A 25,034-nucleotide genomic window follows, 5' to 3' on the forward strand; every position below is an offset into this window, starting at 1 on the left:
GGAGGCCTCAGCAAAAATTGATTTGAATACTACAAGTATAAATGAATTGGGGAAGAAGGTGAATTCAAATACACAATCTATTGAGAAACTTATAGAGGAATCGACCTCCACTAGGAAATTAGCCGAAGAAGCAAAAGAAATTGCAACTGCCAATCAGGAGAGGTTTCCACCGGTATATAAGAAGCTTGAGGACCATGACTTGACCCTATCTATGTGGGAACTTCAAGGGAAAGAGAAGAATTTGAAACTTCGGGCGGTACCAGAAGAGGAACAAGATAATTTGGTGGACTTTCTTATGAAAGAATTTACTGAATTTTGGCAAAAGGATTTGGGAAAGGAAGAAATTAAAATAGTGAGTGCTTTCAGGATTGGTAGGAAGCAAAGAAAGAATAAAGCAAGGGACTGCCTGATCTCGTTAAGATCAAAAGAAGAAAGAGATAAAATTCTTAATTTACAGTATCAAAAGACGTTTGGAAATTGGAGATTCTTTCGTGGAAATTTTTAGGGATATCCCTAAACTCATCTTGGATGTCAGGGCTCACTACAGAGATTTGGTGGACCTACTGAAAGGAAACAGAATTCCTTTTAGATGGGAATTTCCTCAAGGCCTATCCTTTAAATTTAAAGGAAGGAAAATAAGAATAAGGACTGTGGAGGATAAAGACAAATTTCTTAATGAACAAGGTGAGAATCTGCAGAAGGGAGTGATTGGACAGGACCCAACTGACTCACAAGGAACTTTGGATGTAGCAAATTTGTCATATGGACTTGCTGAACCAGGGAAAGACACACTACCGACTGAGGAAGAAGAGCAACTCGGGGCAGTAGGAGGGAAGAACAAATAATCAACCATGGCTCTGCAACTTCTAAGCTGGAACTGTAATGGGATCAATTCCCCTCGAAAGAGGAAAAGTGTTTTTCATATATTAAAGAAAGAACAACTGGATTTGATTTGTCTACAGGAAACACATGTAATGAGGTCACACAGGAAGTTGCTCATCAATAAGAGATTGGGACAAGAATTTATTTCATCGGATAAGGTTAAAAAAAGAGGAGTTGTGATATATGCAAAGGAGAAACTTTCACCGAAACAAATTTTTAAAGATGACCAAGGAAGATATTTGGCTATTGAAATTCAACTTCAAGGAGAAAAATTCCTGATTGTAGGGGTGTATGCTCCGAATGAGGGGAAATCTGAATTCTTTAAGAAGTTGCATGAGGTTCTTCTGGACTATTTGGACTATAATATAATCTTAATGGGAGATATGAATGGAGTTGTCTCTACAAATATGGACAAGGCACAAAGACAAGTAATCACCAAAGATGGGAGATTACCAAAGACCTTTTTTGAACTGACTGACAATATGGACTTGATTGACATTTGGAGAACTAAGAACCCTCTAGAGAGAGGGGGAACTTTTTTCTCTGAAGCAAAAATGACCTGGACTCGGATTGACCAAATTTGGATTACTAGAGGAATGGCACCGAAGATAAAAAAGGTAGAAATCTGCCCCAAAACTTGCTCCGACCATAATGCAGTAAAGATGGAGATGAAACAAATGACACCCGGCTCCTTTAGATGGAGGATGAATGACACCTTATTTAGAGATGAAGAAGTATACAAAAAGGCCCAAAAAACTTTGAGAGATTATTTTGAAGTGAATTTGGCCACTAATGTTGAAAAAAGAGTAATATGGGATGCCAGTAAAGCCGTGATGAGAGGGTTTCTGATTCAACAGAATGCAATAAAGAAGAGAAGTCGAAATGAGAAAAAAGACAAAATTCTGGAGAAAATAAAAGAAGGAGAGAAGAAACTGAGAGCAAAGCCAAAGTCACAGGAGATTTTGAAAGAAATAAAGCTACTTCAAGTACAATATATGGAATTGATGAACCAGGAAATAGAATGGAAAATTAAACAAATGAGACAGAAGACATTTGAATCAGCAAACAAATGTGGGAAATTACTGGCATGGCAACTGAAAAAAAGACAAAAATTAAATACAATTACAAATCTGGAAGTGGAAGGGAAAGACATACATAATCCAAATGAGATCAGAAATTGCTTCCAGAGATATTTCAAACAACTTTTTGCACAAGGGCCACAGAACGAAATGGATATAGACCGATTTTTGAAGACGAATGGATTACAAAAAATTTCACAAGAAAGTAAATTTATCCTGAACTGTGAGATAACTGACCAGGAGATAGAAGGTGCCATTCTAAATATGAAAGCGGGCAAGCCTCCAGGACCGGATGGATTGTCTTCCTGCTACTATAGACTGTTGAAAGAGTGGCTAATGCAACCATTGAAGGAAGTTTGTAATGAAATTATGGAGGGGGAAAGGGCACCAGAATCGTGGAAAGAGGCCTACATTACACTAATACCAAAAACAGAGACTGAAAAGACTCAACTTAGGAACTACCGTCCCATATCCCTATTAAATGTGGATTACAAAATCTTTGCTGACATTTTAGCTAAGAGATTGAAAAAAGTATTGATTGAGGAGATTCATAAAGACCAGGCGGGCTTTCTTCCGGGTAGACATCTTTCGGATAACCTAAGGAATATAATTGACATTTTGGAGAAGTTGGAAGTGAATATAAACACTAAGGCTGTTTTGATATTTGTGGATGCCTAAGATGTTGTTTTTGTTTCAAACTTTGCAAATTTTGGACAAAATGGATTGTTTCAAGAAGTGGCAGAAAGACATTTCTAAATTTGTCTGGCAGGGCAAGAAGCCTAGAATAAAATTTAAGATATTAACTGATGCAAAGGAAAGAGGTGGATTTGCCCTGCCAGACCTGAAACTTTATTATGAATCAGCAGCATTTTGCTGGTTGAAAGACTGGCTGCTTCTTGAGAACACAGACATTTTGGATCTTGAAGGTTTCAACAATGTTTTTGGGTGGCATGCATATTTGTGGTACGACAAGGTGAAAGCACACAAAGCTTTTAAAAATCATATTGTCAGGAGAGCACTGTTTAATGTTTGGACTAGATATAAAGATTTATTGGAAAATAAAACTCCAAGGTGGTTGTCACCAATGGAGGCTAAGGCTCAGAGAAAACTTAACATGGAGGCTAAATGGCCAAAATATTGGGAAATCTTGGAACTAGAAGGGGACAGATTGAAATTGCAGAGTTTTGAGAAATTGAAAGATAAAGTGCAAGATTGGCTTCATTATTACCAAATAATGGAGGCATACAATTTGGACAAGAAAGTTGGTTTCCAGGTGGAAAAATCTAAACTGGAAACAGAATTGCTAGAATCCAAAACTAAGACCTTGTCAAAAATGTATAACTTGCTGCTGAAATGGAATACTCAGGATGAGACGGTTAAATCTGTAATGATTAAATGGGCACAAGACGTTGGACATAATATTATGTTTGCTGACTGGGAACAGTTGTGGACCACCGGGATTAAATTCACGGCATGCAATGCCTTAAGAGAGAATATTATGAAAATGATATATAGGTGGTACATGACCCCAGTCAAGCTTGCAAAAATCTATCATTTGCCCGACAACAAATGTTGGAAATGTAAGGAAAATGAAGGTACATTCTTTCACCTTTGGTGGACGTGCCCAAAGATTAAGGCTTTCTGGGAAATGATATATAATGAACTGAAAAAGGTATTTAAATATACCTTCTTGAAGAAACCAGAGGCCTTTCTCTTGGGCATGGTCGGCCAAGTGGTGCCAAAGAAGGACAGAACTTTTTTTATGTATGCTACAACAGCAGCAAGGATACTCATCGCAAAGTATTGGAAGACGCAAGATCTACCCACTCTGGAAGAATGGCAGATGAAAATGATTGACTGTATGGGACTGGCAGAATTGACGAGCAGAATTCGTGACCAGGGAGAAGAGTCGGCTGAAGAAGATTGGAAAAAATTTAAGGACTATTTACAGAAACATTGTAAAATTTAAGAAAGTTAGATGGTGTTGGATTGAAACTGAGAGGTTTCTAGCTGCAATAATATATAAGAACATAGATGGGGAAAAGAAAGGGTTTGAAAAATAAGGTAATGTTATAAGCTGTAATGCTTTAAATGAAGGATTTGCTGAACAAATAATCTTAATTGGGATACAAGAAGGAGAAGTATGAGGAGGTCTGAGAAATTTGTTATTTAAAAGTATGGTTTATGAATTTTATGTCTGTGTTTAATGTTTCTGTTTGTTTTATTTGTTTGTTTGTTTAAAAAATTGGAAAATGTAATAAAAATTCTTTAAAAAAAATGAAGGGGGAAAAAAAAGAGGGGTGTGAAAGGGAGACAGAGACGGAGAGAAGTCTCTGAGTCATTTGCTGAGGGATGTGGCTGAAGGCCTTGGTTTCTCTCACACCAAATGTAACCGCTCTGTAGAAAAGACTCTACAGCCTGAAAATGGAGACGGTGCATGTACTTTTGTAACCCAAGAAAATCTTTAATAATTTTTTTAAATTGAAATAAAGGCCTTGGTCTCCTTCCATCAGACTTTCCTTTAAGCGAAGCAGCCCCTTTATCTCAGGTCTCTGAGCAGTTTAGGATGCCTACTTGAGAAACGTGCTTTAAATGGCTGTGTCTCTCAATGTCCAGGAGGAGACACAGGCTGCTTCCACAAAAGTGTGTGTGTGGAACGCACAGCAGCTTTGTCCCCGCCACGGGGTCCACAACTGCACCTTCCATACCACTGGGAAACTGACCGTTCCCTGTGCTTGAAATACTATATTGTTAGTGGCTAGGCTATGATTAGTCCATCTTAAGACCTACAGTGTTTTGCTTTTGAAATCCCTTTTCTTCCTCCCTTCCCCACCTTTTATTCTATCCACCATTCCAGGAGCTCGTGGGGATGCTGTGTTCGATTTCAGGCAAGAAACAAGGGTTTTCATCTCATTATAGGAGACTGGTTGCCATTCAGGCTTCCTCTGATGACCTGTCTTCAATTAAACCCTGGGCCACCAGCTCCCAGCATTTGTCTTCCCTCTGTTCCATTAGCTAGTCCCAAGGGCTTTCGTATTTTCAGCTTTCTTGTCGTGGAGCAGACTCTTGTATTCCAACCTACGTTTGATCAAATTTTCTGTGGATTCCTCTGATGGATTCTTATGTCTTAATTGTCTTAGCTAGAGCTTTCTTAGCTGCTTTGAATCAACTGTCAAACCAGCCAAGGTGTGTTGATTGTGTGTAATTAGTAATTGTAGGAAGTTATCTGTGATGGGCAGCTGAGCTTGGCCAGAATCAGGGGGTGCAGGACCTCAGAATTCCATGAGAGAGCTGGAGCCTCTCTCTGATTGGCTATCAAGACAGGTGGGCGGAGCCAGCACTTTTGGAGGGAAAATAAAATGAGCCGTTTCTGAGAAAGTGGAGGGATAGTTTCGAGGGAGAGGAGTTAGTTCTGGTCTGTGTATGAAGTGCACTCTGAGGAAATTATCCCAAGCTAGAGAAAGGGGTCTCTGAGCTTAGAAAGACTAGTTTTGAGAGAGTATTCAGACAGGAGTTAACTGGAAGGCTGGAAGCAAGGAGAAGTAGAAGCTGTGAGGATACTGCCTACTTGGGTCTCATTTCAGTCAGGAAGGGAAAGATCTAGAAAGAGAAGAATCCCAAACCAGTTATGAAGGGTGTGGTGACCCCCTGGGTCTTCTATACTGTCAGAAGTACCTCAGGAGCGTGGAAACTGACAGAAAGTACCAGCTCTGTCACAAGAGACTAGGGCCCTGCGGGACTTGACATCTTTCCGCAGGGCCTGCAAGACAGAGCTGTTCCACCTGGCCTTTGGTTTGGACTCACTCTGACCCTTGTGTTTCCCTCCCCTTATGGTTTTGATCTGTGGGCTACTTTTAAAATGAGGCTGCATTTTAAATTGCATTTTAACCTGTATTTTAAATTGGTATGATTTTTTTCCCTATTATGTTTTTACTGTAATTTTACTGGTGTTAGCCGCCCTGAACTCGGCTCTGCCCGGGGAGGGCGGGGTATAAATAAAACTTATTATTATTATTAATAATAATAATAATAAAGCAACAAATAGTTTATACATTAATGGTGCTGCAATGACTCCTAATTCTTTGAAGGGCAAATTGTTCAGGTAAAACATACCTGGTGGCAGCAGGAATAAAGGGGATGTTTAGACCAGAAGGTCGGTGGTTCCAATCCCTGCAATAGGGTGAGTTCCCGTTGCTCGGTCCCAGCTCCAGCCAACCTAGCATTTCGAAAGAACGAATTGCAAGTAGATAAATAGGTACCGCTCCGGTGGGAAGGTAAACGGCGTTTCTGTGCGCTGCTGTGGTTTGCCAGAAGCGGCTTAGTCATGCTGGCCATGACCCGGAAGCTGTACGCCAGCTCCCTCGGCCAGTAAAGCGAGAAGAGCGCCGCAACCCCAGAGTCGTCCGCGACTGGACCTAACGGTCAGGGGTCCCTTTACCTTTACTTTTTAGTGGAATAAGGAAGAAAGTCTCAGCTCTTAGGTGTGCGTCTTGCATGAGGTGGGACGGTTGGAACAGGGCAGTGTGGGCAAGTGGCAGGTGACATGAGAGGGTGTAAAATACATCAGTGGAAACTCATGCCTGATTCTCCCCAACTTAGCACCCAGAGGGGAGAACGTCCTACAAATCCATAAACTAAGACATACCTACTATTACAGGAAACAAGAAACTTCCTTCCAACCAATAGGGCACAGAGAGGGGTTGAAGTGTGAAGGGAAAGTTAACCCTTACCTCTCCATCTGTGGCCCAAACACAACTCCACTGGAAGAATGGTATACATTTGGAAAGAAAAGATGCTGCAGGTACCAGTGAATCCCCTGGTTGGTCCATTTTCACTTATAAGCATCATGTGGCTACCCCAGGGCTACTGCGTTTATGACAAGCAATCATCATCATCATCATCATCATCATCATCATCATCATCATCATTGATTGGGTTGCCCCAGACACTCTGGAGTCTTCTAAAAGTTATGTACTGTGGTTCTTTATCTGCATGGCATCTCAATACATCTCATGGGAGAGCGTTTCACAGGGCGGGCGCCACCACCAAGAAGGCCCTCTGCCTGCTTCTCTGTAACTTTCTTCTTGGAGTGAGGGAAGCAGCAGAAGACCCTCGGAGCTGGATCTCAGTGTCTGGGCTGAACAATGGGGGTGGATTTGCTACAGGGCCAAGGCCAATTAGGGTGTGCACCAACACTCTGAATTGCGCTCAGATACGTACCGGGAGCCAATGCAGGTCTTTCAGGACCAGTGTTATATGGTCCTGGCGGCCACTCCCAGTCACCAGCCCAGCTGCCAAATTCTGAATTAGTTGTAGTTTCCAAGCCACCTTCTAAGGACGCCCCACGTAGAGCGCATTGCAGTTATCCAAGCAGGAGATAAACAGAGTATGCACCACTCTGCCAAGACGCTCTGTGGGCGGGCAGGGTCTCAGCCTGCGTAGCAAATGGAGCTGGTAAACAGCTGCCCTGGACGCAGAATTGACCTGCACCTCCATGGACACCTGCGAGTCAAAAATGGCTCCCTGGCTGTGCACCTGGTCCTTCAGGGGTACAATTACCCCATTCAGGACCAGTGAGCCCTCCACACCCGCCTGCCCCCTGTCCCTCAAAAACTGTACTTCCTTCTTGTCAGGATTCAACCTCCATCCATTAGCTGCCATCCATCCTCCAACCTCCTCCAGACACTCACACAGGACCTTCACTGCTTCTGATTTGAAAGAGAGCTAGAGCTGGGTATCATCCGCATACTGATGAACACCCAGCCCAAACCCCCTGATGGTCTCTCTCAGCAGTTTTATATGCATGTTAAAAAGCATGGGGGAGAGGACAGAGCCCTGAGGCACCCCACAAGTGAGAGCCCAGGGGTCTGAACGCACATCCGCCAGGAACCACAGGAGATCTTGAACCAGTTAGAGCAAGGCAGTTTCAGTCTCAGGGTGGGGCCTGAAACCCGACTGGAAGGGGTCCAAGTGATGTGCTTCCTCCTATCCAACTTGGTTGCTTTTGCATGGACGGTGCATCCGTAGGCATTTTTTTAAAAAAGTAGCACAGGCTAGCGTTTCATTTTCCTTTATTTTTTTTAGAGGTAGAAGCACTGCCAACATGCAACCCTTGCAAAAAGAGAGATCTGTTTCCTTCTGGCTGGGTGGGGGGCGCGATCTTGTTATACGTCTTGTTGCCTTCAGGATTAAAGCCAGTTAATGCAATTTCCCAGAGGGAAAGAGAGAAAGGGAGGCTGGGTGCTCACCCTCCCCATCGCCCAGCACCTTCTCCTAGAAAGGGGCGTGGCTTACAAGAAAGACTGCCCCTCCCCCTTGCACCTCCTGCCGCCCTTGACCTCCCAGGAATCGGGCTGAGTGCAAAGCGCCTTGGGGCGCCGCAAACTTTTGTTTTTGGTGTTTTCGAGGTTACCAGCATGAGTTTGACCAAACTGCGGGAGGTAGTGGAGGACAGAGGTGCCTGGCGTGCTCTGGTCCATGGGGTCACGAAGAGTCGGACACGACTAAACAACAACAACAGCGTCGGTGGCGAAGGGACGCGGGTGGCGCTTTGGGTTAAACCACAGAGCCTAGGACTTGCCGAGAGATTTTCTCCCCCCCCCCCCATGAAGGGACGTGGGTGCACACCTGGTTCATCTTCGTTGCAGAGAAGAGTCAGTGAATCTCCCTGAAGGTGCATACACACAAACACACACACACACACGTGTGAACGAGCACACACAGAACATAAGAAGGCCCTATAGTTGGAGCAGACCAAGGGTCCCATCTCGCCCCGAATCCTGCTCTCGCGGAGTCCCAGTGGGAAACCAGAGGCCCGTTTTGGGAATCTTGCGAGGAGAGTTTCAGCCCGAGAGCATCTCTCCCCTCGCTACTCGGTGGTCCAGGCAGCAGCTGGAAAATGCTGTCTGCAGAGTTTGGAGTCTGTTTGGGTTCTCTTTCAGGGACCAAAGGGTCTTGATCCGGCCGTGCTCCTCCTCCTCCAGAAACCCCCTCCCCCGTCAATGGGGTGGGCGTGGAGTTGGGCAACTTCGCAAGGGAGCCCAAAGGGGAGGAAGCCGAAGGCAGCGCCGTCATGTCCGGCTCCCATGCAAAAAGTGGGAGGGGCTTCTCCCAGGAAGGGGTCGCTCTGTGGGTCGGAAGTTTGCAGGAAGTGGGGAGGGGGCAGCAGGAGCCCCTGGAGAAGCGAGAGGTTTCAGAAAGGTGAAAAGGGGCGCCAGTCGACCACGGACCCCCCTTCTCCGCTTTGCATTGCAAGAAAGGAAATCGAAATAGCTACGAAGGGAGGCGGAGGGTCAGAGGAGAAAGAGGTAAAGATGCCAGTGGAGGGAAGGGGGGGAGGAAAAGGATAGAGAGACCCTTTCTTGCTCCCCCAAAAGCTCCTGCCTTGGGACGAGGGTGGGGAGGGGCGATGGGGTCGGAGAGAAAGGGGCACAGAGCCCCCCCATTAATCTCTTGTTCTGGGACCCATATGGAGAGGCTCGCATCCATGCAATGCAGCTGCAAAGCGTGGACCCCCCCACCCGCAGTGTTTCCCTTGCGCCGTCTCCTTTGAAGCCCCGCCCCCCACCAGACACGTTTTCCCACCAAGGGGGTGCCCCCAAAAGCCCCCACCCCCAAGCAGGGCGAGCCGTGCCAAGGAATGCCAGAGGGTGTAAGGGAGTCTCTGGGGAAGAGGGGGGGCAGAGGATGTTGGGGGGCTGAGGGTTGAATGGAAGCCTCCCTGGGGGTGAGGATGTTAGGATATTTCCGTTCCACCTTAAAAGGGAGCAGGATGTTTGTATAACAGCCTGCGTAATTTCCTGTCTCACAGGATGTTTATGTTGTCTGTTCCTTTCGTTTTCTGCTGTTTTGCCTGAGCAGTCGGAGCAGACGGTCATGTCTTCTCATGTTCTGACCTACGCTGAATAAACTGCAAATATGCATGTTCTGCTCTCATGCTGTGCAACTTTTTGCTGTGTGAATTCTGCTGTTAGAGTGTGCACTAAGCCTGAGGCTTTGTGTCGCTAAATTGCTGGTACTGCTTGACTACGGGAGGTCGATGGATCGTCCGGCACCGAGCTTGGGGGCTCAGATGGACTTTATCTCCCTGGCAGTATCCCAACAACAGGTTATGGGCCCAGCACGCTTCCGCTGCGCCACTCTGCTTAGGCTCTGACCTTGGTTCTCACGAGAAACAGAGCTCTCAGCTGCCGACTCCTTGGCTCCCCCTGGAGGCTGGAATGCTGCCTGGGATGACGTGGCGGTCTTCTCCCCCTGCAGCTTGCAACCGGTGCCCTCAGCATCCCTGCATTCACTAGCATTCTGGGAAACAGCCAGGACCTCCGATGCATTCAAACCCTGGGCTGGGGTGATTGGCAGGTGGGCCTTTTTCAAAGCATCCCACATGTCACGTGCCGTGAGATTTCCAGCAAGCGTCTTTATTTCCTCCAGAGAGACGGATAAGACTATTATATCAATGGCCCTCAAATTCTGGCCCTGCCATTTCTCTGTCCGAGGAACTGGAGTGGCTTCAGAGACAGTATGCCAGACTCCAAACTGACGCAGCAAACTCTCACACCATTTTGCCCAGGTCTGATGAGATTTTGCTGCGTCAGTTTGGAGTCTGGCATACTGTCTCTGAAGCCACTCCAGTTCCTCGGACAGAGAAATGGCAGGGCCATTCACATCACCTTGATCTTCATCTGGGTAACTCTGGAAAATTCCCACATTTTCCCCCCACTTAGGATTGTACTCAACACATGGTTTGTTCATGGGGTACGAAAAAGGTGCATACAGGGTATGGATGACTAACTCTAAATCCATAAAGTTCACAAGAAGTGTTGAGTACAATCCTAAGTGGGGGGAAAATGTGGGAATTTTCCAGAGTTACCCAGAGGAAGATCAAGGTGATGTGAAGAAAGCAGATCATGCTGAGAAAGCTGAGGAAACTGAGGATGATGATGATGATCAGAGTTCGGATTCCAGTTCAGTGGGCGGCGCTGCTGCTGCTGTCAGTGACAGTGATGACACAGCAGACTACAAGAGCGCAAAAGCCTCAGTCAGACCATCTGATGAGTCTGACAATGAACTGGAAGAACCACTGTTCACCATTGGTCACTTTTCTCCTAAGAAAGAGGAGATGAGTCCAGAAGACTTGCGTCTAGTTCGCAGGTCTGAAAGGGCGACCAAAGGCAAACCTCCAAAGAGATTTGCTGATGAGTTTGCTAAGACGGCAACTGCTGTTCTTAGTAGCTCAGAGAAGGTGTGGGAACCTTCAAGCTTCAAAGAGGTCCAGGAGTTAACCTCTAAAGATGCTGAGCCTTGGCTTAATGCCATGAAGGCTGAAGTTGATTCCTTGAACAGGAACCAAACTTGGGAACTGGTACCGGTAGTCCCAGGGATGAGACTGGTTGGCAGCAAATGGGTCTTCAAGGCCAAGACAGACCAGAATGGCAAGGTTGTCAGACACAAAGCCACATTGGTTGCCAGAGGTTTTTCACAGGTACCAGGGCAGGATTACCACGAGACCTACTCACCCACGGTCAAATATGAGAGCATTCGGCTGATGCTCAAGATCGCTGCGGAGGAGAAACTGCATGTTTCCCATCATGACATTAATACAGCTTTTTTGTACGGGATTTTGAACAAGGAGCTGTACATGCTTCCACCTGATGGAATGCAGATACAGAAGGGAATGGTCTGTAAACTGCGGAAATCCTTGTATGGTCTTAAGCAGAGTGCCAGGTGTTGGAACACAAAACTCACTGAGACATTGCTCTCTCTAGGTTTTCACCAGGGCAAAGCTGATCCATGTGTGTTTGTCAAGGAGGAGGGGCAAAACAAACTGTATTGTTTATGTTTTGTTGATGATCTTCTGATGTTTTGGAAGAATCAGGCTTTTTACCAAAGCACCCTAGCTCAGCTGAAGGAGCACTTTGACATGAAGGATCTTGGTGAGGTATCCAACTATCTTTCTCTGCAGGTGGAGAGAGACCAAGCAGGTAATTTTCTGGTACACCAAACACAGAAAATTGCTGATGTATTAACCAGGTTGAATTTGGTTGATGCAAACCCAGCAGACACACCGATGGTGACAGGTTACCAGGTAGATAGTACTGCTGAAGCGTTTTCTGACACAACGCTGTACAGATGCATTCTAGGCAAGTTGAATTTCATTGCTAGATGTTCGAGACCTGACATTGCTGTAAGCACTAACCTGCTTAGCAGACATGCTAACAATCCTACTGTTCAGGATTGGAAAGCTCTGAAGCGCATAGCCCGGTATTTGAAAGGGACTATGCACTACAGGCTGAGGTTCACCAGTCAGAAGACTGGAGGTCTTCAAATCTTTGCAGATGCAAGTTTTGGAAGTGACACCACGGATGGTACAAGCACTTCTGGAGTATGCTACATGTACAACCACTGCCTGTTTGACTGGTTGTGCAAAAAGCAGACGACAGTTAGCCTAAGTTCCTGTGAAGCAGAACTCAATGCTCTGTCATTTTCACTCATGGATTGTGAATGGTTGATGCAACTGTTTAAGGACATTGGGGTTTCTGTGAAATGTCCTATACAAGTGTATCAAGACAATAGATCTTGTTTGGCTTTGCTGAACTCAGAGAGTTGCAAGCAAAGGACCAAGTACTTGCAGATTAAGCTACATCGTGCAAGAGAGTGTATTCAGAAAGGACTCATTCAGGTGTCCTACATGCCAGGAAATGAAATTCCTGCTGATCTGTTGTCTAAGGTTGTTAACAGAGAACAACTGAAGGTTTACGCACAAAGGTTGCAATTGGGTTGAACCACAGGTACTACAGGTTACACGGAAAGGGGGAGGATGTTAGGATATTTCCGTTCCACCTTAAAAGGGAGCAGGATGTTTGTATAACAGCCTGCGTAATTTCCTGTCTCACAGGATGTTTATGTTGTCTGTTCCTTTCGTTTTCTGCTGTTTTGCCTGAGCAGTCGGAGCAGACGGTCATGTCTTCTCATGTTCTGACCTACGCTGAATAAACTGCAAATATGCATGTTCTGCTCTCATGCTGTGCAACTTTTTGCTGTGTGAATTCTGCTGTTAGAGTGTGCACTAAGCCTGAGGCTTTGTGTCGCTAAATTGCTGGTACTGCTTGACTACGGGAGGTCGATGGATCGTCCGGCACCGAGCTTGGGGGCTCAGATGGACTTTATCTCCCTGGCAGTATCCCAACAGAGATGCCATGTTGATAATTGGTAAGGGGGGTGGAGAAAGAAAGAGGCACGGGGCCTTTTTCTGGGATGCCTCCACCTGGGGTGCTGGCAGGGGGGTTTCTGCAGGGGCTGCCTTGGCTTCTCCATTGACCTAGAGAAGGATTCCTGCAAGCTGAACCCCCCCCCCCCCCGATTTTGTCCCAGGGAAGCTGCTGCATTGGATGCTGGGAGCTCCAGAGCTCCAGACCCCTTGATCTGCATTCTTCCAAGCCAGACCATTGGTCCACTGGGAGAGGAGAGCAGAGGGGCACTTGAAGGAGTCCGTGTCAGGATAAAAAGGTGGGGTGTAGATAAATAGAAGAAGAATAACAATCATTCTAAGATTGCTTGAGGAGGCTTCTAGTCAAAGCAATTGGAGCCTCGGGTGAAGCCCCTGAATGAGACCAGCCTGAGAAGAAAGAGTGTCCGACAAGGACCTGGGAGGCAGGGGGTTAAATTCCCCTGGGGGATCTTGCCTCTTGGCCTCACCTACCTCCTTGGAGGAAAAGGGGGGGTTGATAAATGACGAGTGAAACAAAAGACGACAGAGCAGAGACAGACAAATGCATCAGGAAGATGTTCCAGATCATAGAGGAAGGAGAAAGCAAAATGCAGATAATTAGTATTTTCAGAGAAACCTCAGCAGAGAAGGTTTTTTGGGGCTCAGTGTGACTTGGGAGTTCAAGGTGGGCGTGGATACCAAGGGGTCTTTAGACGATTTTTCAGGGATTATGATTGACATCTGTACTCCAGCAACCATATGAATCCAAGGTTCCCACAGTAAAAGAAGGTCTGGATGATGTCCCCAAAGGTGCCTGGCTTATATTCCAGAAGATGGCCTGGGGGTGTTCCAGAAAGGAGTGTCTCTCAGGTTCTGAGTCGGAAAGGGAGCCAGGTACAGTGACCCCCATTTGAAGGCTGGCTTCTTCTTTATACTCACCTTTTGAATCTCTTCCCGTGGAAACATCCCTGCTTCCACCTCCTCTCTCTTTCCCTTCTCCCCCACAATCAAGCCTCTGGACCTTTAATATCCACCTTTCCCCGTGTTGCAGATCTTCCCTGTTGGAGCACAGGTGAGGCTCTCCCTTGGGGTGGGGGGCGAGGAGTCCATGGCCCCCCACCCCAAAGGAGGACAGTGAGAGAGGCTTGGGCAGAGAAATCCTACAAGGATAGTGCTGTGTCCTGACTATGGGATCAGGAGCCACATTCCCTATCCATTATTGCCCAGGGGACTGATGGGGAATTATACGCCATTATAATTGCTCTGTGGTCTTTAGATGAAGTGTGATTAATAAATTTAATAATAATTGCTCTGGTAACCTCAAGATTAGATTGCTGCAATGTGTTATATGTAGGGCTGCCTCTGAAGAGGGTTCAGTAACTTCAGCTGCTGCAGAATTCAGAGGCCCCCCACCTTAAAATAACTACGCAAAATCTACAGAGACTCCCAGGTTTGTGTTGTCTTTGCTTCTTCACAAGATGAACTTTTTTAAAGGTTTTCACAGTCACGTATAGCATCAATAACACTTATGCTGTACAGAGGAATTTAAGATAGGGAAAGGGACACGACAAGGCTGCCCAATTTCCCCATTGCTCTTTATTTCGGTCCTGGAGGTTCTGCTAAATATGATCAGAAGGGACCGTCTGATCAAAGGTATAAAGGTCGGAGCCAAACAATATAAATTGAAAGCTTTTGCAGATGATTTAGTACTGACTTTACAGGAGCCAGAATCTAGTACTAAAAGAGTACTAGAAATGATTCAAGAATTTGGTCATGTGGCGGGGTTTAAGTTGAACAAGTCAAATAGTAAAGTTCTGGAGAAAAATTTAACACCAATTGAGAAAGAGAGTTTCAGAATGAGACAGGTTTAACATTGGTTAAGCAAGTGAAATACCTGGGGATTAACATGACATGGGAATTTATTTAAAGACAACTATGAAAAATGTTGGTCAGAAGTGAAAAAGGACCTGGAAATATGGTCAAATTTGAAGCTTTCCTTGTTGGGGTGAATTGCTGCTATAAAGATGAATGTATTGCCAAGAATGTTATTTTTGTTTCAATCACTACAAATTTTGGACAAAATGGACTGTTTCAAGAAGTGGCAGAGAGACATTTCTAGATTCATCTGGCAGGGCAAGAATCCCAGAATAAAATTTAAAATACTAACTGATGCAAAGGAAAGAGGTGGATTTGCCCTGCCAGACCTTAAACTTTACTATGAATCAGCAGCATTCTGCTGGTTGAAAGAATGGCTGCTTCTTGAGAACACAGACATTTTGGATCTAGAAGGTTTTAACAATGTTTTTGGGTGGCATGCATATTTGTGGTATGACAAGGTTAAAGCACATAAAGTATTTAAAAACCATATTGTCAGGAAAGCATTGTTCAATGTCTGGATAAGATATAAAGATTTACTTGAAAATCAAACCCCAAGGTGGTTGTCACCGATGGAAGCAAAGGCTCAGAAAAAGCTCAATATGGAGGCCAAGTGGCCGAAATATTGGGAAATTTTGGAGCAAGAAGGAGACAAATTGAAATTGCAGAGTTTTGAGAAATTAAAAGATAAAGTGCGAGACTGGCTTCACTATTATCAAATAAGAGAGGCTTATAATCTGGACAAAAAAATTGGCTTCCAGGTGGAAAAATCAAAGTTGGAAACAGAATTGTTAGATCCCAAAACTAAGATACTTTCAAGAATGTATAACTTGCTGTTAAAATGGAACACTCAGGACGAGACGGTTAAATCAGCTATGATTAAATGGGCACAGGATCTTGGACATAACATTATGTTTGCTGACTGGGAAACATAGGTATGAAATTTACGGCATGTAATGCCCTAAGAGAGAATATTATGAAAATGATTTACAGGTGGTACATGACACCAGTCAAGCTTGCAAAAATCTATCATTTGCCCGATAATAAATGTTGGAAATGCAAAGAAAATGAAGGTACATTCTTTCACCTTTGGTGGACGTGCCCAAGGATTAAGGTTTTCTGGGAGATGATCTATAATGAAATGAAAAAGGTATTTAAATATACCTTCCTGAAGAAACCAGAGGCCTTTCTCCTGGGCATAGTCGGCCAATTGGTGTCAAAGAAGGACAGAACTTTCTTTATGTATGCAACAACAGCAGCAAGAATACCGATTGCAAAGTATTGGAAGACACAAGATTTACCCACGCTGGAAGAGTGGCAGATGAAGGTGATGGACTATATGGAATTGGCAGAAATGACTGGCAGAATCCGAGACCAGGGAGAAGAGTTGGTGGAAGAAGACTGGAAGAAATTTAAAGACTATTTGCAGAAATACTGTAAAATTAATGAATGTTAAAATGATGTTGGATTGAAAATAAGTGGTATTGGTAATAAGATTAATAAGAATATGCAAATATGGATTGATAATGGATGAAAATATATAGTTATAATAGGTTAAGATATAGAGTAAAGATAAATGAAAGAGGGTAAGGATTTGCTGAAATGTTTTTCTAAACAGGAGTACAGAAAGGGGAGGTGTGAGGAGGTCAAGGAAATAAGTAAACAAGCCTAAAGATATTGAAAAATGGATTTATTTTTAAATTTTTTCTTTTTAGCTATTTGTTCTCTTTTGTACTTTGTATCTTTTTTCTACTTTTTTCTATGTGTGCTTTTTAGCTTGTTAATTTTTGTTTTAACTTTTTCTATTCTGTAAAATTGCTAATTTTTGTTTTAACTTTTTCTATTCTATGTTTTTTGTAAAACCTTAATAAATATTTCTTTAAAAAAAACACACAAGATGAACTTTTTTGAAGGTTTTTACAGTCACGTATAGCATCAATAAAACTTATGCTTTACTTATTTGACAAATGATAGACTCTGGTATGATGAGTCTGAGCTCATCTCCTTGCCTGAAACCAAAAAAATAAAAATAGAAAAACACTGAGCAGGAGAAATTGAGGAGTATATCCTTTCAGTATGCACTGAGACCCTACAGTATGTGTAGCTCATTTAAACAAAATCACTGATCCGATGAGCAGCAGCAGTGAACAATGTGATAGTGAATTGTCGTCGCTTGTCTCCACTGCCCTCACACACGTGTTGTGAAGAATCTTCTTTCATTATGAATGGTCTGTGTCACCATTAAGAAAAAGAAGTCAGAATAGGCCAATATCTATGTGTACTGTCCCTGGATCAAAGGACATTTCTTTAAGTTCTCAGAAGTTCTTAAACCTAGCACAAGGTTGTCCTTTGAACTAGCCAGGTGTTTAACTGAGAATCAATCACAATCTGTCCATCATTTGAAAAATAAGACTTTAGAGCCATCCTACCCCAAAATGGCAACTCTTGTTATTGTTTAGTCGTTTAGTTGTGTCCGACTCTTTGTGACCCCCTGGACCAGAGCACGCCAGGCACTCCTGTCTTCCACTGCCTCCCGCAGTTTGGTCAAACTCATGCTGGTAGCTTCGAGTACACTGCCCAACCATCTCGTCCTCTGTCGTCCCCTTCTCCTTGTGCCCTCCATCTTTCCCAACATCAGGGTCTTTTCCAGGGAGTCTTCTCTTCTCATGACTCCTAGACATTCAATTTTGGGTGGCTGTAACCTTGATTTAACAAGACATTTGGCACCTAGCCTCTATATATGAGTTTCTAACACTGATCCTGTTATAAGATATTTATTAGCTTTTTCACACATTATAAGCACACATATCACAACAAGAAATAAAAACATAAACCATAAACACACACAAAACACAAAAAACACCACATCTATAATTTCAATCCCTTATTTTCATAAAACTTATTTTCCCGACCTCCTCGTACCTCCCCTTACTGCATTCCAATCCCTAATTAATTTTGATCAACAAATCCCTCCCTAATTTCTAATAAATAATTTTAACCTTTCTTTTCATATTGCATAATGGTTACAGCATACAACCTCATATTTTCAAAATCCACAACGTCTTAGCATTCAACAATTTTACAATGTTTCTTAAGATAGTCTTTAAATTTCTTCCAATCTTCTTCCGCCGTCTCTTTTCCCTGGTCTCGGATTCTGCCGGTCATCTCTGCCAGTCCCATATAGTCTATAACTTTCATCTGCCATTCTTCCACGGTGGGTAGTTCTTCTGTCTTCCAATACTTTGCAATGAGTATTCTTGCTGCTGTTGTAGCATACATAAAAAATGTCCTGTCCTTCTTTGACACCAACTGGCCGACCATACCCAGGAGAAAGGCCTCTGGTTTCTTCAGAAAGGTATATTTAAATACCTTTTTTATTTCATTATAAATCTTCTCCCAGAAAGCCTTAATCTTTGGGCACGTCCACCAGAGGTGAAAGAATGTACCTTCATTCTCTTTACATTTCCAACACTTATTGTCAGGCAAGTGGTAAATCTTAGCAAGTTTGACTGGGGTCATGTACCACCTATAAATCATTTTCATAATATTTTCTTTTAAGGCGTTACACGCCGTGAACTTTATACCGGTGGTCCACAACCGTTCCCAGTCTTCAAACATAATGTTATGACCAATGTCTTGTGCCCACTTGATCATGGCTGACTTAACTGTTTCATCCTGTGTATTCCATTTCAGCAGCAAGTTATACATTTTTGACAAATTCTTAGTTTTGGACTCTAACAATTCTGTCTCCAGTTTTGATTTTTCCACCTGGAAGCCATTTTTCCTGTCTGACTTGAAGACCTCCATTATTTGATAAGAATGAAGCCAGTCACGCACTTTATCTTTTAGTTTCTCATAACTCTGCAATTTCCTTTTGTCAATTCTGCGCATTCTCAGTCAGGAGGACAAACATGGCACAGGTGTGGCAGGTCACTGCAGCAGCTCCCTCGCCATCCATGCCTCTTGCTCCTACACACAGCATGAGACAGGACTCCTGGCCTCCCCCTCAGACTCAAACTTAGAAGGGTGGTTTCTAAATCTAATAAATAAAAATTGGTGTGAGTGTTTCAATCTGGGATTCCAGCAGCCAGGCTCCAAAAGCCTTTTGCTGCATCTCCAGCTCTCCCTCTGCACTGCAAGGCTGACAGATGGAGGTCCATCTCCAAGGACATTAGCCTACCTGAGCACACCTTCAGTTTATTCCAAGCGCCAAGCCTTCTCACTAGTTCCATGCTACAGTCCCTAGAAAAACCTGAACCCTGGGTCTCCCAATATGGTTGCTATGCACCTCCTGGGGCCCAAGGGACTGTGTGGGTGATTAATAAATATCCAGAGGTCCAAAGGTCTAAGATGTGCCTCAGGGGTGGAATAATATTAGACGGAGAATGAAAAATGCCATTAGCAACTCTGATTCTGAAAAATGGAGGGCACGTTCGTGGAAGGAGAACAGCTCCCTTTCCTGTCAGGCAGGTCCTTATTTAAAAAGGCAATCTCACAACTGTATTCTTAGATCAAACTATTAATGATGATTTAGTATTATGGAAGGTTGATGATGCATTCCTATTATTTGGCATTGTTTCACCTCATTGGCTTAAAATTTGGGACATAAAGAAGACAGGGAGGAATGTACAATATGTTGAAATAAGAGAAGGTGCTAATTGTATTTGATGTGTGTTACAGTCTTTGTTCTTTTCCTTGAAATACTAACAGGGGTTTTCCTCCCCTCTCATTTCCAAGCAGGTTATGGAGGAGACAGTGTGTCATCTGTAATTTCATTTGGAAATACGAAGAGACCATTTAAATGTGGTGAATGTGGAATGTGCTTCAGTCCATGTGCACAGTTAATAAACTCACATCAATAAACTCACAGAGTGGGGAAACCGTTTAAAGGTATGGAGTGTGGAAAGAACTTCAGACAAACTTCATCTCTTACTTCACATCATCTAACTCACATGAGTGAGAAACCCTACAAATGTATGCAGTGTGGATGGAAATTCAGTATGAGTAGACAACTTCTTGTACATCAAAGGATTCACGCAACAGAAAAACCATTTAAATGAGTGTGGGAAGAGCTTCTGTCATCGCATAACGCTAAGCAAACATCAACGGACTCACACAGGGGTCAAATATTTAAAGGTATGGAGTGTGGAAAGAGCTTCAACACTAGTGGAGTGCTTAGAAACCATCAATGGACTCACACAGGGGAGAAACCATTTAAATGTATGGACTGTGGAAAGAGCTTCAACACTAGTAAAGTGCTTAGAAAACATCAATGGACTCACACAGGGAAGAAACCATATGAATGTATGGAATGTGGAAAGAGCTTTCGTTCAGGTGATCATCTGAATTTACATCATAGAACTCACACAGGGGAGAAACCATTTAAATGTATGGACTGCGGAAAGAGCTTCACACATAATGGAAACCTTAGAAAACATCTACGGAGTCACACAGGGGAGAAACCATTTAAATGTATGGAGTGTGGAAAAAGCTTCAGTCAGAGTTCATCACTTAATAGACATCATCAAACTCACATTGGTAAAAAACCCTACAAATGTATGCAGTGTGGGTTGATATTCAGTATGAGTATACAACTTACGGTACATCGAAGGAGTCACACAGCAGAAAAACAATTTACATGTGTGGAGTGTCGAAAGAGCTTCACCTATAAGGCAAACCTTAGCAACCATCAACAGACTCACACAGGGGAGAAACCATTTAAATGTATGGGCTGCGGAAAGAGCTTCACACATAATGGAAACCTTAGAAAACATCTACGGACTCACACAGTGGAGAAACTATTTAAATGTATGGAGTGTGGAAAGAGCTTTCTTTCAGATGAACATCTGACTTTACATCATCGAACTCACACAGGGGAGAAACCATTTAAATGTATGGACTGCGGAAAGAGCTTCACACATAATGGAAACCTTAAAAAACATCTACGGACTCACACAGGGGAGAAACCATTTAAATGTATGGGCTGCGGAAAGAACTTCACACATAATGGAAACCTTAGAAAACATCTACGGACTCACACAGTGGAGAAACTATTTAAATGTATGGAGTGTGGAAAGAGCTTTCGTTCAGATGAACATCTGACTTTACATCATCGAACTCACACAGGGGAGAAACCATTTAAAGGTATGGACTGCGGAAAGAGCTTCACACATAATGGAAACCTTAGAAAACATCTACGTACTCACACAGGGGAGAAACCATATGAATGTGTGGAATGTGGAAAGAGCTTTCGTTCAGGTGATCATCTGACTTTACATCGTAGAACTCACACAGGGGAGAACCCATTTAAATGTATGGATTGCGGAAAGAGCTTTACACATAATGGAAACCTTAGAAAACATCTACGGATTCACACAGGGGAGAAACCATTTAAATGTATGGAGTGTGGAAAAAGCTTCAGTCAGAGTTCATCACTTAATAGACATCATCAAACTCACACGGGTGAGAGACCTTGTAAATTTACATCATCGAACTCACACAGGGGAGAAACCATTTAAATGTATGGAGTGTGGAAAGAGCTTTGGTCAAAAGGGAACTCTAAGCCTACATCTACGAACTCACACAGGAGAAAAATGATCTAAATGTATGGAGTGTGGAAATAGCTTCAGTCACAGTCAAACTCTAAGAGTACATCAACAGACTCGCACAGGAGAAAAACCATTTAAATGTATGTAGTGTGGAAAGAGCTTCTGTCATAGCGGAATGCTAAGAAATCATCAAAGGACTCACACAGGGGAGAAACCATATACAGCAAATGTATGAAGTGTGGAAAGAACTTCAGTCTAAAGGAAACTAAGAGTACATTAACAAACTCACACAGGTGAGAAACCATTTAAATGTATGGAGTGTGGAAAGAACTTCAGTCAGAGTGGACACCTTACAAAACATCAATGGACTCACAAAGGAAGAAACATTTAAATCCAGGAGTGCAGAAACTGCTTATGTTTAATGGAGTACTTACAAAATGTTTACGAACTTATATGAAAGGAACCATTTAGATGTATGGAGTGTAGAAAGATTTTTCCTCAACAAGAAGAAGAGGAGGAGGAGGAGTTTGGATTTGATATCCCGCTTTATCACTACCCTAAGGAGTCTCAAAGCGGCTAACATTCTCCTTTTCCTTCCTCCCCCACAACAAACACTGTGTGGGGTGAGTGAGGCTGAGAGACTTCAGAGAAGCGTGACTAGCCCAAGGTCACTCAGCAGCTGCATGTGGAGGAGCGGAGACGCGAACCCAGTTCACCAGATTACGAACCACCGCTCTTAACCACTACACCACACTGGCTCTCTCAAGGGTTCATTTCTTCCTTCAAATGAACAGGCTCCTATAGGTGGAAATCAAATTTAAATGCACCCCATGTATGTGATGATCTGGTGTTTCAATGTAAAGTTGTACTTTCATATAGTAAAGTAATCAAGGTAGCGTATCACAATGGTTAGTAATGTATAAATGGCTTTGTACACCGTACCTCGGGTTACAAACAGCCTCGTTGATGAACATTTTGGATTATGACCATTTCAAACCCGGAAATGAGTTGGTTAAACTAGAATTATAGGAATGGCAGCATGACATGCATTATTTTAATTGCGGCCCAGGACCCACGTACCTACGGGACCGCCTCTCCCGGTACACTTGGTGGAGGACCTTAAGGTCCACAAATGACAACATTTTGGAGGTTCCAAGTCACAAGGTGGTTAGATTGGTCTCAATCTAAAAGCCAGGGCCTTTTCAGTACTGGCCCCAACTTGGTGCAACGCTCTGTCACAAGAGACTAGGGCCTTGCGGGACTTGACATCTTTCCGCAGGACCTGCAAGACAGAGCTGTTCCACCTGGCCTTTGGTTTGGACTCAGTCTGACCGTTGTGTTTGCCTCCTCTTATGGTTTTGATCTGTGGGCTACTTTTAAAATGAGGCTGCATTTTAAATTGCATTTTAACCTGTATTTTAAATTGGTATGGTTTTTTCCCCTATTATGTTTTTACTGTAATTTTACTGGTGTTAGCCGCCCTGAACTCGGCTCTGCCCGGGGAGGGCGGGGTATAAATAAAACTTATTATTAATAATAATAATAATAAAGCAACAAATAGTTTATACATTAATGGTGCTGCAATGACTCCTAATTCTTTGAAGGGCAAATTGTTCAGGTAAAACATACCTGGTGGCAGCAGGAATAAAGGGGATGTTTAGACCAGAAGGTCGGTGGTTCCAATCCCTGCAATAGGGTGAGTTCCCGTTGCTCGGTCCCAGCTCCAGCCAACCTAGCATTTCGAAAGAACGAATTGCAAGTAGATAAATAGGTACCGCTCCGGTGGGAAGGTAAACGGCGTTTCTGTGTGCTGCTGTGGTTTGCCAGAAGCGGCTTAGTCATGCTGGCCACATGACCCGGAAGCTGTACGCCAGCTCCCTCGGCCAGTAAAGCGAGAAGAGCGCCGCAACCCCAGAGTCGTCCGCGACTGGACCTAACGGTCAGGGGTCCCTTTACCTTTACTTTTTAGTGGAATAAGGAAGAAAGTCTCAGCTCTTAGGTGTGCGTCTTGCATGAGGTGGGACGGTTGGAACAGGGCAGTGTGGGCGAGTGGCAGGTGACATGAGAGGGTGTAAAATACATCAGTGGAAACTCATGCCTGATTCTCCCCAACTTAGCACCCAGAGGGGAGAACGTCCTACAAATCCATGAACTAAGACATACCTACTATTACAGGAAACAAGAAACTTCCTTCCAACCAATAGGGCACAGAGAGGGGTTGAAGTGTGAAGGGAAAGTTAACCCTTACCTCTCCATCTGTGGCCCAAACACAACTCCACTGGAAGAATGGTATACATTTGGAAAGAAAAGATGCTGCAGGTACCAGTGAATCCCCTGGTTGGTCCATTTTCACTTATAAGCATCATGTGGCTACCCCAGGGCTACTGCTTTTATGACAAGCAATCATCATCATCATCATCATTGATTGGGTTGCCCCAGACACTCTGGAGTCTTCTAAAAGTTATGTACTGTGGTTCTTTATCTGCATGGCATCTCAATACATCTCATGGGAGAGCGTTTCACAGGGCGGGCGCCACCACCAAGAAGGCCCTCTGCCTGCTTCCCTGTAACTTTCTTCTTGGAGTGAGGGAACCAGCAGAAGACCCTCGGAACTGGATCTCAGTGTCTGGGCTGAACAATGGGGGTGGATTTGCTCCATCCGGTATACAGGGCCAAGGCCAATTAGGGTGTGCACCAACACTCTGAATTGCGCTCAGATACGTACCGGGAGCCAATGCAGGTCTTTCAGGACCAGTGTTATATGGTCCTGGCGGCCGCTCCCAGTCACCAGTCCAGCTGCCACATTCTGAATTAGTTGTAGTTTCCAAGCCACCTTCTAAGGCCGCCCCACGTAGAGCACATTGCAGTCATCCAAGCGGGAGATAAACAGAGTATGCACCACTCTGCCACTCTGCTCTGTGGGCGGGCAGGGTCTCAGCCTGCGTACCAAATGGAGCTGGTAAACAGCTGCCCTGGACACAGAATTGACCTGCGCCTCCATGGACACCTGCGAGTCCAAAATGACTCCCAGGCTGCGCACCTGGTCCTTCAAGGGTACAATTACCCCATTCAGGACCAGTGAGCCCTCCACACCCGCCTGCCCCCTGTCCCTCAAAAACTGTACTTCCTTCTTGTCAGGATTCAACCTCCATCCATTAGCTGCCATCCATCCTCCAACCTCCTCCAGACACTCACACAGGACCTTCACTGCTTCTGATTTGAAAGAGAGCTAGAGCTGGGTATCATCCGCATACTGATGAACACCCAGCCCAAACCCCCTGATGGTCTCTCTCAGCAGTTTTATATGCATGTTAAAAAGCATGGGGGAGAGGACAGAGCCCTGAGGCACCCCACAAGTGAGAGCCCAGGGGTCTGAACGCACATCCGCCAGGAACCACAGGAGATCTTGAACCAGTTAGAGCAAGGCAGTTTCAGTCTCAGGGT

General features: G+C 44.1%; 2 protein-coding genes across 7 annotated transcripts in view; one reads left to right on the forward strand and one right to left on the reverse strand.

Annotated features, from left to right (window-relative positions):
• Positions 1-25,034, reverse strand: part of LOC128409384 (zinc finger protein 470-like) — a 420,794-nt gene that overhangs the window by 32,338 nt on the left and 363,422 nt on the right. The window lies entirely within an intron of this gene.
• Positions 9,056-25,034, forward strand: part of LOC128409348 (zinc finger protein 721-like) — a 30,818-nt gene continuing 14,839 nt past the window's right edge. The window contains exons 1-4 of one of the 6 annotated variants that reach the window (XM_053379724.1): positions 9,056-9,268; positions 13,332-13,450; positions 13,520-14,061; positions 19,783-21,102. In XM_053379724.1, coding sequence (XP_053235699.1) covers positions 20,181-21,102 — 922 coding nt within the window. In that variant the 5' untranslated portion in view covers positions 9,056-9,268; positions 13,332-13,450; positions 13,520-14,061; positions 19,783-20,180. Of the gene's footprint in view, positions 9,269-13,331; positions 13,467-13,519; positions 14,062-19,779; positions 21,103-25,034 lie in introns of all 6 variants that reach the window. The other 5 variants (XM_053379726.1, XM_053379723.1, XM_053379725.1 and 2 more) reach the window with 5 other exon arrangements.

This window comes from Podarcis raffonei, chromosome 2 (assembly GCF_027172205.1).
Source record: "Podarcis raffonei isolate rPodRaf1 chromosome 2, rPodRaf1.pri, whole genome shotgun sequence".
In the NCBI taxonomy this organism is placed as follows: domain Eukaryota; kingdom Metazoa; phylum Chordata; class Lepidosauria; order Squamata; family Lacertidae; genus Podarcis; species Podarcis raffonei.